Source organism: Carcharhinus amblyrhynchos, chromosome 2 (assembly GCF_965287045.1).
Source record: "Carcharhinus amblyrhynchos chromosome 2, sCarAmb.v2.hapA, whole genome shotgun sequence".
Lineage (NCBI taxonomy): Eukaryota > Metazoa > Chordata > Chondrichthyes > Carcharhiniformes > Carcharhinidae > Carcharhinus > Carcharhinus amblyrhynchos.
Genome location: NC_137325.1, coordinates 146495412 through 146512039, shown reverse-complemented (window position 1 = coordinate 146512039; position 16628 = coordinate 146495412). Strand labels below are relative to the sequence as shown.

The 16628-nt window shown below is 43.8% G+C and overlaps 1 protein-coding gene across 2 annotated transcripts in view; it reads left to right on the top strand.

Moving 5' to 3' along the window:
- The first annotated feature begins 404 nt into the window (after positions 1-404).
- Positions 405-16628, top strand: part of slc39a4 (solute carrier family 39 member 4) — a 69006-nt gene continuing 52782 nt past the window's right edge. The window contains exon 1 of one of the 2 annotated variants that reach the window (XM_080213940.1): positions 405-471. Coding sequence is in view for 1 of the 2 variants with exons in the window: in XM_080213931.1 (XP_080070057.1) it covers positions 851-1069 (219 nt within the window). In the remaining variant the exon portion in view is untranslated. Of the gene's footprint in view, positions 472-735; positions 1070-16628 lie in introns of those variants that run through there. The other variant, XM_080213931.1, reaches the window with a different exon arrangement.

Below are 16628 nucleotides of genomic sequence, written 5' to 3'. Positions count from 1 at the left end.
TCACTGTAATTGTTTGGAAAGTTGTAGAAGGAAAAACACAAATAAAAATGATCAGTGCTAAGAGGCTAAGCTGCCTTTGGGAGGTTGATAGGTGGGATCTGAATTTCCAGCACTTTTATGTTTTTTAAGTTTAAAAAGTACTTTTATTTTGAAAAGACACCATGTACACAAAATGCACAATAAATTGATGGTGTATGTGATCTGAAGGAAATCTAATAGTAAGACAGAAGAAAAATAAAACAATTGGGTGAAAAAGGTTAAGACAAAAATGCAGCAAAGAAACCAAGGATGAAAGAAAATTTAACTTGGAGAGAAGGGAGTGGAACATTGTTTTGAAGTGACAGTGATTTTCACATTCCTAAAACCAGACTGACATTTCGTTTACCGCCAATAACTTATTAAAGGGGAGAGTCTGGATGACTTGGCGTGTAACCAGGTTCAGGAAGTGGACCTGTATTGTGCTCACTAGGGGTATGTACATATTTTCAAATTTGTTAAAACAAATTGTTTATTTTTCTAGAAATATTTATTAATGAAAGCAAAATGTATATGCTCAGGTGAATGTGTTTGTTTTGATAGCCCAATAGCTGGATTTCTTACTAAAGTGAGATTTACAAACCTGGGAGTTTCCTTTAGTGTAATGGCTGACATCATTAATCTTTCCCCAGCCAATCAAGAGGCAGGGTGGAGTGGGGGGGGGACATTTACCACAAGATTAGTTATAAAACTCAACAACTTTAACCAGCAGTCATTTGAACCTCTTTCCATTGAAGTACTCAAGGTTTCACTGAATAAGCCATTGTGTGAACTGATTGAAAAGATCTTTTCCTTTTTAATTGTTTTCTGAATTATGCTTAGTCTGTCTCTACTGCTCCCCGTGGTGTTAGCTGTCCTAAAGCAGGCAGCTTCACAGGGAAATGGATCTCTCTTTATCTCTAAACAAGAGGTCTTCAAGAGAGTGGTGGATCTCTTGGCCCCAGGAGAAGACACTTTGAATGAGGCTGCTTTCACCTCTTTAATACATATCTTAGGGAACCGTGTGCAGTGTTCTGAGGTGTCGTGTGAAGAGGTAAGTGCAAGCAAGGCTTTCTGATTATTACATTATTACAAACTCCACTGCAGGCTGCTGGTGCCACCTGAAGGTGGTTTTAAGCACTAACTCAGCTTTTTACTCAACATTTTAAATTACAGTATAAAATACGTGGCAGTAGGATAGTCAAATTGTAGAGTGTTTTATAAAAGCGTGAACTAAGATATTGCAACTTCAAGTTTCTGTTCAGTATTCTGTATAGACTGATGCATAGATAGTCTGTAAATGGGAATTTAGTTTTATTGAGATTAGTTTTAAAAGCATGAATATTTAAGTATGGGGTCTAAAGAATTGTCTCCTTTCAAATCTGTGCATTGTGGTCCAAATTAATTATCCAAAATGGTCATTGTTAATTGGGGTTGTGGGGGGTTTGCGTGGGGACAGTTACAGATTGTCGACATTTCATTTTTCTTATTAACAATAATGCTAAGATGTTGGCGAGTGTGCAGAGAATGTTTGCTAAAATGGTTCTGGGATTGAAGAATTTTAGTTAATATGGACAGACTGGAAAATCTGCGATTATTCTCTTGAGAGAAGATTTGATTTGATTTATGTATTAGTATACAGTGAATGTATTAGTATATGGTATATCACATGTATTAGTATACAGTAAAAAGTATTATTTCTTGCACACTATACAAAGTATAGGGGAGTGTGCAGAATGTAGTGTTACAGTCATAGCTAGGGTGCAAAGAAACATCAACTTAATGCAAGATAGAACATAGAACATTACAGCGCAGAACAGGCCCTTCGGCCCACGATGTTGCGCCGACCAGTTAAAAAACAATGACCCTCTAACCTAAACCAAACCCTTTCCATCCATAAACCTATCCACGGATCTCTTAAATGCCCCCAAACTAGGCGCATCCACAACTGCAGCAGGCAGGGCATTCCAATCCCTCACCACCCTCTGGGTAAAGAACCTACCCCTGACATCCGTCCTATAACTACCACCCCTTAATTTAAAGCTATGCCCCCTCGTGCTAGCTTTCTCCATCCGAGGAAAAAGGCTATCACTGTCCACCCTATCCAAACCTCTGATCATCTTATATGTTTCAATAAGGTCCCCTCCCAGCCGCCTTCTTTCTAATGAAAACAACCTCAAATCCCTCAGTCTCTCCTCATAGGACCCCCCCTCCATACCAGGCAACATCCTGGTAAACCTCCTCTGCACCCTCTCCAAAGCCTCCACATCCTTCCTATAATGTGGGGACCAGAACTGCACACAATACTCCAAGTGCGGACGCACCAGAGTTTTGTACAGTTGCAACATGATGCTGCGGCTCTTAAATTCAATCCCCCTACCAATAAACGCCAAGACACCGTATGCCTTCCTAACAACCCTATCTACTTGATTCCCAACTTTCAGGGATCTATGTACACATACACCTAGATCCCTCTGTTCATCCATACTATTCAGAGTCCTACCGTTAGCCCTATACTCTACACATCCATTATTCCTGCCAAAGTGAATTACCTCGCACTTTTCCGCATAAGTCAGATAGGAGCAGGCAAGAAGCTGTCCTTGAGTCTGTTGGTATGGGTCCTCAGACTTTTCTATCTTTTTCCTGTTGGAAGAAGATGGAAGAGAGTATATCCGGGGTGAGTTGCTTATGCTGCCTGCTTTTCCGGGGCAGCAGGAAGAGTAGACAGTGTCAATGGATGGGAGTCTGGTTTGAGTGACAGATTTCATTCATGACCTTTTGTAGTCAGTTGCAGTCTTGGTCATAGCAGGAGCCATACCAAGCTGTGATACAACCAGAAAGATGCTTTCTACAATGCATCTGTAAAAGTTGGTGACTGACGCGTCAAATTTCCTTCGTCTTCTGGGAAAGTAGAGGCGTTGTAGATTTTCTTAACTATAATGTCGGTATGGGGGGACCAGACAGGTTGGTGGCGACCTGGACACCTAAAAGCATGAAGTTCTCAACCATTTCTACTTCATCCCCATTGATGTAGACAGGGGCATGTCCTCTACCATGCTTTCTGAAGTCGATGACCAACTCCTTTATTTCACTGACATTGAGGGAAAGATTATCGCACTAGTTCACCAGATCTTCTATCTCTTTCCTGTACTGTAGAGAAGGTCGGGGAGATTTTATAGAGGTAGTCAAAATCATGGAGGGTTTTAATTGAGTAAATGAAGTGACATTGCTCAAATACCAAAACCTGATTTTATTTCTTCAAGTGCTTTCCTCTCACATTCGTGCATGAAGCACTGTGGTATTATCTGCTAATTTCGTTTTTAAAATATAATGGTGTCCTACAGTTAGCTAATAACAAAAGGTTATTTCTGATTAACTTCTGATAAATGATGGTATTAAGAACAAAGAACAACCCAGCATGGGAAACAGGCCCTTTGGCCCAACGAGCCCGCCCCGCCATTTTAACAAAGCATTTTCCTACACCTACCTTGCCCCATGTGTATGCCAATGGTACCCCTATTGTAACCAGATTCAGGGGAGAATAGTGTAGGGTCAATTTGGTACATCAATCAGCCTAAAAGCACATCTTTGGGGTGTGGGAGGAAACCGGAGCACCCGGAGGAAACCCACGCAACCATAGGGAGAATGCGCAAACTCCCACAGACACTGGCCCAAATCCATGTATCTACACAGCTAGCAGTGATAGTCACTGAGTGTTGTGGTGCCCATCTGCTGGTCCAAGATTAAGCACACACAATGACACGAAGTACTAGGCCACTCTCAAAACATCCAAGAGCAGCCCATGCACGACCCACCGTGTGCATGCCCCTCGTTAGACAACAAGGTGGACCGACACCTGTGGATTAAAAGAGACAAAACATTAATATGTAATATTACAATACCAGTGTCGTCCCGAGGCTCTGACCCTTTTTAAAACTGTCGCCTATAACCCTCCATCCCTGTGTCACTCATGTGCCTATCTAACTAAACCTTAAACAAGTCCAGCGTGCCTGCCTCCACCACCTTACTTGGTAGTGCATTCCATACCCCCACGACCCTCTGTGTGAAAAATCTCCCTCTAGTATCCATATTATACTTCTCCCCCCTCACCCTTAGCTCGTGACCCCTTGTGATATTTGTCTCCAATCTAGGAAAAAGCCTGCCACTGTTGACTCTATCTATACCTTTCATTATTTTATACACCTCTATCAGATCCCCCCTTAATCTCCGTCTTTCTAAGGAGAAAAGCCCCAGTTTATGCAATCTTTCCTCATATCCCAGTCCTTCCATACCAGGCAGCATCCTGGTAAACCTCCTCTGCACTCTTGCCAGGGTCTCCACGTTCTTCCGGTAGTAAGGTGACCAGAACTGCACGCAGTACTCCAAATGCGGCCTAACCAACATTCTGTACAACTGAAGCATTGGACGCCAGCTCTTATACTCTATACCCCTTCCTATAAAGGCTAGCATTCCATAAGCTTTCTTCGCAACCTTCTCCACCTGGGTTGCCACCTTCAGAGACTTGTGCACTTGCACTCCCAAGTCCCTCTGCATTTCTATACTCTTAATTGGTCTACCTTTTATCATGTAACTCCTCCCTGCATTATTCCTTCCAAAATGCATCACCTCGCATTTGTCAGGATTAAATGCCATCTGCCATCTACCTGCCCAGCATACTAGCCTATCTATATCCTGCTGTGTCACCTGACAGTCTTCCTCACTATCCTGGCCAAACCTGCCATCTTGGTGTCATCTGCAAATTTGCTGATCACACCACGTACACCCTCTTCCAAGTCGTTTATATATATTACGAAGAGAAGAGGTCCCAGTACTGAGGCCTGCGGCACACCACTGGTGACAGACCTCCAGCTTGAAAAGGACCCTTCCACTACTACTCTCTGTCTCCTGTTGCCTAGCCAGTTTTCAATCCATCTAGCTACCTGTCCTTGTATCCCATGTGCCTCAACTTTTTCTACCAGCCTACCGTGAGGGACTTTGTCAAACGCCTTACTAAAATCCATATAGATGACATCAACAGCTCGCCCATCGTCAACCGTTTTTGTCACCTCATCAAAAAAATGCGTGAGAGGATGTTTTAAAAAAACATGAGAAGGAATTCTAATTCTGAAAGGCATGCTGGTTAAGGACATCGACCTGAACAGGTGCTGGACTGTGGCGACTAGGGGAAAATTCACAGTAATTTCACTGCAGTTTAATGTAAGCCTTACTCATGACTAATAAATAAACTTTACTTTAAAAAATTTTACTGTACTTTATCTATTGCACGTTGCAAATCCACTAGCTTTGAATCTTAATGTTTTATTTCTGGGAGAGTGGCAGTCACACTTTGAGCTATTTTAGCTCTAAACTCCCTCCCAAATCTCTCTCTCTTTAAAACCTACCTACTCGTCTTAGCTTTTCCCCGCCTGTCACAATTACATACATAGGCAATGACCACCTTCAGTTGCTGCATTAATGACCCTCCCTCAATCAAACTATCAAAAGTGGGGGTGTCCACTGACGACAGTTCAGTTCCATTATAACTCCACAAATAAGGAAGCAGTCTGTGCCAATACGTAGCAAGGTCTGAGCAGTATCAGGCAAATAACATACATGCCACACAGGTGCCAAGCAATGACCATTGCCAAAGAGTCATAGAAATGAGTCGTAGAAACCCTACAGTACAGAAAGAGGCCCTTCGGCCCATTGAGTCTGCACCGACTACCAACCCACCTGGGCCCTACCCCCATATCTGTATACATTTTACCCACTAATCCTCTAACCTACGCATCTACGGTCAATTTAGTATGGCCAGTCAACCTAACCTGCACATCTTTGGACTGTGGGAGGAAACCAGAGCACCCGGAGAAAACCCATGCAGACACGAGGAGAATGTGCAAACTCCACACAGGCAGTGACCCAAGCTGGAAATCGAACCCAGGTCCTTGGAGTTGTGAAGCAGCAGTGCTAACCACTGTGCTACTGTGCCGTAAAGGGAGAATCTCCCAGTTTCCCCTTGCCGTTTAATAGTTTTCATCAATGAATCTCCCAGTGTGGAACTGTTTTATCAAATCTCTTCATTATTTTGAACGTGCAAAGAAAACAAGGCCAACCTCTTTGGTGTTTCCTCATGGCTGAAATTTTTGTTATCTTGGTTTTCTGTCTCTAACTTGTGAAACAGGTTTATTTAATAACAATGAGTTGCATTTAGAGGACAAATCTTCCCAGAATGTAGTGGGTGTTGGCTCAGGTGAGAAAACTGGTGTGAAGCTTGCAGATTCCACAACCGTTTTTCTCTCGCCAGATTGAGAACAACATGCTGTGCATTTTGAAAGGGCACAGTAAGAAGTCTTACAATATCAGATTAAAATCCAACAGGTTAATTTGGTATCACGAGCTTTTAGAGCACTACTCCTTCATCAGGTGAGTGAGATACCAATGAAATCTGTTGGAGTTTAACCTGGTCCAATGCCAATCCAACACTAGCATCTCCACATCATTTTAGAAGGGGAAATGAGAATTAGGCAGTCAATTTGGGGATGGGACCTAAAGAAGTTGGCAAGACCAGGAATCCCCAGATCAGGGTGATTTAAACGAAAAGCATTTCTCCCTCCTATCATGGACTCATACTCAAGCACCCACCATAGTTTCGGCGCAACATCGAGGGCTGAAGGGCCTGTACTGCGCTGTAATGTTCTATAGTGGATGATGAGTCTGGGAAAGGATGTGTAGATAGTTTGAATCATATTGAGATCACAAAGGAGGAGGTATTGGGGTTCTTGGGAAACATCAAGGTAGACAAGTCTCCAGGGCCTGATGGGATATACCTCAGAATACTGAGAGAGGCAAGAGAGGAAATTACTGGGGCCTTGAGAGAAATCTTTGTATCCTCACTGGCTACAGGGGAGGTCCCAAAGGATTGGAGAATAGCCAGTGTTGTTCCTTTGTTTAAGAAGGGTAGCAAGAATAATCCAGGCAATTAGAGGCCAGTGAGCCTTACATCAGTGGTAGGGAAATTATTGGAGAGGATTCTTCGAGACAAGATTTATTCCCACTTGGAAATAAGTGGATGTATCAATGAGAGGCAACATGATTTTTTGAAGGGGAGGTCGCATCTATTGAGAGGGTACAGAGGAGATTTACAAGGATGTTGCCTGGACTGGGAGGCATGCCTTATGAAGTTAGGTTGAGGGAGCTGGGACTCTTTTCCCTGGAGAGACGAAGGTTGAGAGGCGACCTGATAGAAGTTTACAAAATGTTGAGAGGAATAGATAGGGTGGACTCTCAGAGGCTATTTCCCCAGGTTGAAATGGTTGCTACGAGAGGACACAGATTTAAGGTGCGGGGAGGGAGGTTCAGAAGTGATGTTAGGGGTAAGTTTTTCACTCAGAGGGTGGTGAGTGAATGGAATCGGCTGCCGTCAGTGGTGGTGGAGGCGAACTCGCTGGGGTCTTTTAAAAGACTTCTGGATGAGTATATGGGGTTTAATGAGATTGAGGGTTATAGGTAGGTCTGTAGGTTGGTAGGTGTTGATGTGATCGGCACAACTCGTGGGCCGAAGGGCCTGTTTGTGCTGTAGTGTTCTATGTTCTATGTTCTATCTCACGAACTTGATCGAGTTTTTCGAGGAAGTGACACAGACGATTGATGAGGTAGGGCAGTGGATGTTGTCTACATGGATTTCAGTAAGACCTTTGACATGGTCCCTCATGGCAGACTGGTACAGAAGGTGAAGTCGCATGGGATCAGAGGTGAGCTGGCAAGGTGGATACAAAACTGGCTCAAAGAAGACAGAGGGTAGCAGTGGAAGGGTGTGTTTCTGAATGGAGGGCTGTGACAAGTGCTGTTCCTCAGGGATCAGTGCTGGGACCTTTGCTGTTTGTAATATATATAAATGATTTGGAGGAAAATATAACTGGATTGATTAGTAAGTTCGCAGATGACACAAAGATTGGTGGATTTACGGATAGCAATGAGGACCATCAGAGGATACAGCAGGATATAGATCAGTTGGAGACTTGGACGGAGAGATGGCAGATGGAGTTTAATCCAGACAAATATGAGGTAATGCATTTTGGAAGGTCTAATACAGATAGGAAAGATACAGTAAATGGCAGGACCCTTTGGAGTATTGATAGGCAGAGGGATCTGGGTGTACAGCTACATAGGTCACTGAAAATGGCAACAAAGGTTGAGAAGGTAGTCAAGAAGGCATATGGCATGCTTGCTTTCACTGGCCAGGGTATTGAGTTTAAAAATTGGCAAGTCATGTTGACACTTTATAGAACCTTAGTGAGGCTGCACTTGGAATATAGTGTTCAATTCTGGTTGCCACATTACCAGAAGAATGTGGAGGTTTTGGAGAGGGTACAGAGAAGATTTACCAGGATGTTGCCCGGTATGGAGGGCATTAGCTATGGGGAGAGGTTGGAGAAATTTGGTTTGTTCTCACTGGAGCGACGGAGGTTGAGAAGAGACCAGATAGAAGTCTATAAGATTATGAGGTGCATGGACAGGGTGGATAGTCAGAAGCTTTTTCCCAGGATGGAAGAGTCAATTACCAGGGGGCACAGGTTTAAGATGCGAGGGGCAAGTTTTAAAAGAGATGTACGAGGCAGATGTTTTACATAGAGAGTGGTGGGTGCCTGGAACTTGTTGCTGGGGGAGGTTGTGGAAGTGGATACGGTAGTGACTTTTAAGGGGCATCTTGACAAGTACATGAATGAGATGGGAATAGAGGGATACGGTCCCCGGAAGCAAAAGGGGTTTTAGTTAAGTCAGGCAGCATGGTCGGTGCAGGCTTGGAGGGCCGAAGGGTATGTTCCTATGCTGTAATTTTCTTTGTCTTTTTGTTCACCATCAGAGCATCTTGACACACACTGCCCACCACAGGGATTGGGGCACCCCTCCATGCCATCACTCACCATACGAGTGTATACACACACACACACACACACACACACACACACACACACACACACACACACACACACACACACACACACACACACACACACACACACAAAAAGGAGGACCACCCGCAATGAGGCTTCCCAAATATAATTTGATTTGATATATAAGTTATTACATGTATCAATGTGCAGTGAAAATTATTGTTTCTCGCACACTATACAGACAAAGCATACCATTTGTGGACAAGGGAAGGAGAGAGTGCAGAATGTAGTGTTACAGTCAGAGAAAGATCAATTTAATGTGAAGTAGGTCCATTCAAAAATCTGATGGCAGCAGGGGAGAATCTCTTCTTGAGTCAGTTGGTAACTGTCCTCAGACTTTTGTATCTTTTTCCCAATGGAAGAAGGTGGAAAAGAGTGTGTCTGGGGTGCATGGGTTCCTTAATTATGCTGCTAGCTTTTCCGAGGCAGCGGGAAGTATAGAATGTGTCAATGGACGGGAGGCTGGTTTGAGTAATGATCTGGGCTTTGTTCACGACCATTTGTAGTTTCTTGCTGTCTTGGTCAGAGCAGGCGCCATACCAAGCTGTGATACAACCAGAAATAATGCTCTCTACAGTGCTCTCTATGGTGAGAGTCAAAGCAGGCATGCCAAATTTCCTTAGCCTTCTGAAGAAATAGAGGCGTTAGTGGGCTTTCTTAACTATAGTGTCAGCATGAGGGATCAGGATAGGTTGTTGGTGATCGGGACACCTAAAAACTTGAAGCTCTCGACCATTTCTACTTCATCCCTATTGATATAGGCATATTGATATATATGTTCTTATGTTCTTTCTTATGACATGATTTCCACTACGCTTCCTGAAGTCGAAGACAATCTCCTTCGTTTTGTTGACATTGAGGGACAGGCTATTATCGCTGCACCAGTTCACCAGATTCTCTATCTCTTTCCTGTGCTCCATCTTGTCATTGTATGAGATCTGACCCACTACGATGGTGTCGTCAGCAAACTTGAAAATTGAGTTGGAAGGGAATTTGGCCACACAGTCATTCCTGTATAAGGAGTATGGTAAGGGGCTCAGGACACAGCCTTGTGGGGCACCAGTGTAAATGTGATCATGGAGGAGGTGTTGTTGTCTATCCTTACTGATTGCGGTCTGTGGGTTAGGGAGTTCAGGATCCAGTCACAGATGGAGGAGCAGAGGCCCAGGCCACAAATTTGCAGATGAATTTTGTAGAAATAATAGTGTTGAAGGCTGAGCTGTAGTCAATAAATAGGAATCTACATCAGTATCCTTGTTATCTAGGTGATCCAGGGTTGAGTGCAGGGTAGGGAGATAGTGTCTGCTGTGGACCTGAGGGCCTACCTTGGCAGTGCCAACCTGGCATTATTTACTGAACCATTTCAGAGGACTGATAAGAGTCAGATGTAGGCCAGCAGATCTCCTTCCCTCAAGAAGATTAGTGAACCAGATGGGTTTTTACAGTATAGTTGATAGTTTTATGGTTATCATTGCTGAGATTAGCTAACACTTCCAGATTTTATTATGTGAATTTAAATTCCATGAGGTGACATGGTGGCACTTGAACCTATGCCTCCAGAGAATTAGTTAGATCTCTGTGATCCAGTGATGTTGGCTGAAGTCTTGCATTTTTGCTGGTGGCGAGCTTGGAGGTGGGAAAGGCTTTTACTTAAGCGAGAAAGTGGCAGACAAGAACCCTGCCGTCTTCCTCTGTCAGAATCAAGTTCTGCTGTGAAGGCCCATGGTCAAATTTCCCAAACTTCCATCTATCGAGGCCTTAAATAGCCAAATGATGATCACTGATGACTAGGTGCGGCATGGTGGCACAGTGGTTAGCACTGTTGCCTCACAGCACCAGGGACCTGGGTTCAATTTCTGGCTTGTATCAGTGTGTGTGCAAAGTCTGCACATTCTCCCAGTGTCTGTGTGGGCTTCCTTTGGGTGCTCCGGTTTCCTCCCAAATCTGAAAGACATGCTGGTTAGGGTGCACTGGCCATGCTAAATTCTCCCTCAATGTACCTGAACAGGTGCCGGAATGTGATGACTAGGGGATTTTCACAGTAACTTCGTTGCAGTGTTAATAAAAGCCTACTTGTGACACTAATAAATAATAATTGAAGTAAAATTTAATAGCCTCATCCTGCCATCACTGGTACTAGCCCTGTCAACACATGGTGTGAACAGAAACTTGCGATTGTCATTTCCAGTGGGTCGAGGGAATTAGGGGTAGTTAGTGATGTCCTACAGCGACTGAGGGACTGGACATGGGGAAAGGGAAGGATGTGCACAGTCATCCCCCTGCCAATACTGTTGACTCCTGTGCACTGCTTTTCTCCGCCCCCTATTTTATGAAACCCTCCTCCCCTCCACCCCATTCCAACATTACATTTCTGAGCCACTCCACAGTGCTGAAATCCTGATGACTATCCTTCCAGGAACAGACTTCTCCATGGCAGTACTGAGAACAAGAACCAGCTTTCGATTGGCTGACAGCTTCCCCACGCTTGCCCCACACTTCCTGTCATTGATTCCAGGGGAAAGTTTGCCACAGACACAGTCACTACCTGGTTGATTTGTGGTTCAATGGGCCTTCCCGAAAAGAGGCAACATGAATCTCTTGTCTGCTTTCCAGTTGGCAAATTAGCCCCCTGTTATCTCAACAGGATTCCACCCATTGCCACTGCACCGCTGACTCCCTCTGTTCCCCAAACCTGTGTACTAGTTACAAGGCACAAGTCAAGAATGCAATAGAATATTTTGCCTGGATTGAGCACAGCTCTAACGGAGCTCAAGAATCTCAACACATTGCAGAACAAAGCAGTCTGCTTGATTGGTACCCTGTCCTCCACCTTAAATATTCACTCTCTCCATCACTGATGCACTGTGACATCAGTGTGTACCAATCTACAAGGTGCACTGCGGCAACTCACCAAAGCTCCTTTAACCTTTCAAACCCTTCTACCCTTCAAACTTGCTATCTCTACCACTTAGGAGGACAAGGACAGCAGACAGATGGCAACACCACCAGCCTGAAGTTCTGCATGTCACTGCGTCTTGAATTGGAAATAGATCATCATTCCTCACTGTCGTTGGATCAAAATCCTAGAACCCCCTTCCTAACAGCATGGCTGTGGTGGAGAGTGGTTTAAGAAGGTCCATATTCTCAAGGGCAGTAAATGCTCGCTTTGGCAGTAAAGCCTATCCCATGAACACATAAAACACAAACCTGGTGCCCTTTTGGTCATCAAATACAGACCGTCCCTCTTTATCTCACTCTCAATCTTAGTGTAATTATGCTCCTGCACTTCCAAGTGCCTTGTGACATTTTATTATGTTTAATGATGCTATTGAAACACAACACGTTGTTAAAACTACCTGAAAGGGCTTGAGGTGAGAGATAAAGGTAATGGTGTGAAATGTGCTATACAAATGCAAGTTTCTCTTCTCTTTTTGAAGATAATGAAGGAAATTAAGAAAACGGACCCTGGAACGTTATTCATTTTGGGGAAAGATTCAAATCCAAGGGAATACAGTTAAAATAGGGCATGTAGGCAAGCTGGAGTAATACTTTCATCCAAAAGGCAATTGTGGAATAAGTTTCATGGTATGGATAACTAAAGGCTGGAGGATGAACAGGTTGAAGAGATAATGGGGGCAAATAGTATAAAACAGGAGATAGAGATTCAGAACTCATTTTACATCTCTGCCAAAGTTCACTTCGCTTGCTCTTTTAGTGAAACAGGCTAATGATTCACTTTTATCCAACCATACTGTCACACAAAGACAAAATTAGATCCAGTCAGTGCATTTTTCAAAAGATAAGGGATTAAGAAATACATGGGGAAGGCAGAGACAGTGGGGGCAAGGGAGTGACCTATTAAAAAGAGCCCAGTTCATTCAGTCAATGGAACATTTCCTAGGGCTTACTTCTCCTGGTATGTGAAACTGGGTTCAAAAAGTACTATATAAAAGCTGGCATCATGTATGAATCAGAGCCACATTATACTGTATCACTGTTACAGCATTTTTTTCTGTTTAACTCATTGTCAAATTTACCAAATGTGTTGAATTCTCCTGAATTACATATGAGAAGAGCAATCATGCCCATTTAATGAGCACTTCCTTCAGCTTTCAGGAAGCCATAACTAGAAATTCATAGGCTGCTAAAAATCTCAAGTAGCTCTTCCAAATAGACCAATTTTAACTCTGTCCACTCAGTGGGAACTAGATGGGTGGGGGAGGGCTGGGAAAATGGATTAGTAACATATACAACCCTTTCCCCATCCAGTCTGACTCCCTGCAATAATATCTTATGGGATTGATCTGCTGTTTAAATTGGAGAGCTGAATGCAGGAGCAGTGATGGTTTATTCATTTAACTAAACATGCAGAAGCTCAACTGAAAAGGCCAGATGAAGCCCACAAAGGTAGGTTTTACAGCTGAGAGGCAGAATCTTTCTGACCCAGAAAGATACACTGGGCTTCTTTTCTCACTCAGGCGTCACCTGAACATCTGAATGTAGTCTCACACCAGGTTAAACACGAGGTTTTGGAGCACTGCTCCTTCATGTCTCACCTGATGAAGGGGAAGTACTCTGAAAGCTCATGCTACCAAATAAGCCCGTTGGACTTCAACCTGGTGTTCTGAGACTACTTACCGTGCCTACCTCAGTTCAATGTTGGCAACTTCACATCATCTAAATGTGATTAGTTACATGATATCCCACCGCTCCCAACACCCGCAAACCCTGCCAATCCTTGTCACTTAACTGACGGCCAGGGACAGTTCCCACAAGTACAGCAGTGATTTCTGTCGCTGGTTTAGGGTGCTGTCAGGGCATGGGTTTGGAAAAAATATCAGGAGTTAAAACCTCTTAGAACATAGAACACTACAGCACAAACAGGCCCTTCGGCCCACAAGTTGCGCCGATCACATCATCACCTACCAACCTACAGACCTATCTATAACCCTCAATCTCATTAAACCCCATATACTCATCCAGAAGTCTTTTAAAAGACCCCAGCGAGTTCGCCTCCACCACCACTGACGGCAGCCGATTCCATTCACTCACCACCCTCTGAGTGAAAAACTTACCCCTAACATCACTTCTGAACCTCCCTCCCCGCACCTTAAATCTGTGTCCTCTCGTAGCGACCATTTCAAACCGGGGAAATAGCCTCTGAGAGTCCACCCTATCTATTCCTCTCAACATTTTGTAAACTTCTATCAGGTCGCCTCTCAACCTTCGTCTCTCCAGGGAAAAGAGTCCCAGCTCCCTCAACCTAACTTCATAAGGCATGCCTCCCAGTCCAGGCAACATCCTTGTAAATCTCCTCTGCACCCTTTCAATAGCTTCTACATCCTTCCTATAGTGAGGCAAACGTAACCAGTTGTCCCACCAAATATGTACAGGTAGCCATTTATGATCACCATAGCCTGTCCGTATATACGGTTGGGTTTCTTCCCTCGACAATTGAGCAGTGCCCATCGCTTGTAATTAACATTGCACACGTGGACATCATTCCCGCTGCTCTCGCCAAAGGGGACACCAGTGCCTCCAAACACCAGCAAGTTATTACCGTGCAAGACAACTGACATGGATGCCAACTCCCTGGGCATGAACCCCTCTGTACCCACTTGCTGCCAGGTGCCAGAGGCAAAATGATATTGCCAGAGTTCACGGAAAAGTGGGTAGTCTTCATTACCCGGTCCTCCCGACTCCTCATAATCAGGGTTAAATCTTGGGATTTCAGAGATAAGGTCATTGCTCACCCTGGCCGTTCATGTGAAGAATGAGGAAGGGACAATTAGTCATTTAGCAACATGTACACCAGGTTTGAGTGCCATCCAGGGCTTGATGGTCATGGTTTGTTCATAACGCGGCCAAACAGGTTGAATATTAACCTGCAAATCCTTCCAACACACAATAATGGTAACGAGTAAGAATGCCATGATCATATATGTGACAGCCTCTGAATTCACCATCCGTAGCTCTAAAACATGCATGCGCATATGTTTCCAGGACTGAATTGTAACACACCAGAACTCACACTTGACCTCTACAATCTGTGTTGAGTTAATGATCAGACCACAGTCAGGGTGCTTTGACAGCAACAGAAAATGCTGAAAAAATGCAGCAGGTCTGATAACATCTGTGGAGAGAGAATAAAGCCAATGTTTTGAGTCAGAATGACTCTTCGTCAGAGCTCAGGGCCCGGTTTTACCAGTTTGGCTGCCCCAAAATCAGGTGGGCGAGGCTCACAGAACAGCATTCCCCACTGGCCTCAGGCATGACTTTATGAGCCTCAGGCAGCTGTGCTGGTAAACTCAGGGCCCAGCTCTCAACTCTGACAAAGGGTCCATTCTCTCTCCACAAATGCTGCTGAGATTTTCCAGAAGTTTCTGTTTTTGATCTCCCAGTCAGTGAAATACATTTTGATGTGAAATAGATCATTTTTCTTACATACTTTAATGGCATTTTATTAATATTTGAAGTTATCTCATAATCTCTACAAATTATAAATTAAAACATTGAAAAGTAAGAGTTTGAAATCCTTAAGGAACCTGAGGCTTGATGATGAGGATGGAATTTATTTCTCTCATTCCTTGAGAGACAACTGTCCCGTCTGCCATGGGAATCGGAGTGGGTGAGGGGCAGACCATGGAAAGGTCCGTTGACCTTGGGTGGGAATTTTCGGTTTTGGGACAAGCGAGGCTGTAAAATCCCGCCCTATAATTTGGTAGAGAGCCATTCTTGCATTGGTAACAGGCACATTACAGACTTTCTCACTATCTGTTCTGTTATATATTATACTTTTATCATTTGCTGATTTTTAAACTTTGTAATCATATGATTTGATTGTAAAAATATTAATTACTTTATGCTAATATCTGAGCTAGTGTAGGTGAGATATGGACTCAGCAGGAAGTATCTTGCAGTTGGGGTGACCCAGTTCACATCTGCGTGAGGACAGAGTTTAAAGGTACAGTACTTGTATTGCACAGAGCAAGGTCTATTCAGAGAACTGCAGTTAGATCATCGAATATGATTTTGCAATAACCAAAGTTATATCATAATGGCCAACATTGTGAATTTGGTTTTAGGATTCAGAAAAAGTTATAAAACGTGTATGCTTTCTTTGTTCTCTCATTTGCCAATGTAATTGGTTCTTTGATTAGATTCCAACTTGCAGCTCACTTTCAAGTGTCATGGTTCAGATGTTATATATACATTATATAAATGACAGTCCAAATTCCTTATAGCTGCCAACTAATGCCAAGTAATTGTCACCTAGTAAAAGGCCTCTGTTTGAACTGGAGCTAGACACATACCTGGCAAGCTCCAGAACTTATCCTGTCAATAACAATTAATGCCTGCAGAAAATGCTGGGAATACTCAGCAGGTCAGGTAGCATCATGGAGAAAGAAATGAAGGTTGACAGAGGCAGCCTGCTATTGGCTGTTGGCAGGACCTTCTGGTCCCACCAACGTCTGGAGCATGGCTCACCCGTCCTGCCAGCAAGGTGTTGGATCGCCTTTGGCAGGACCACAACATCCTATTGGCAGGAATGGGCAGAATTTTAATTACCAAGGGGACGGAGGTTGCAGAACAGGAGAAGGGTCAAAAAACCAAACAATGGTGCCAAGTTGGGCACCTGGCCTTCATGATTTCAGTTAT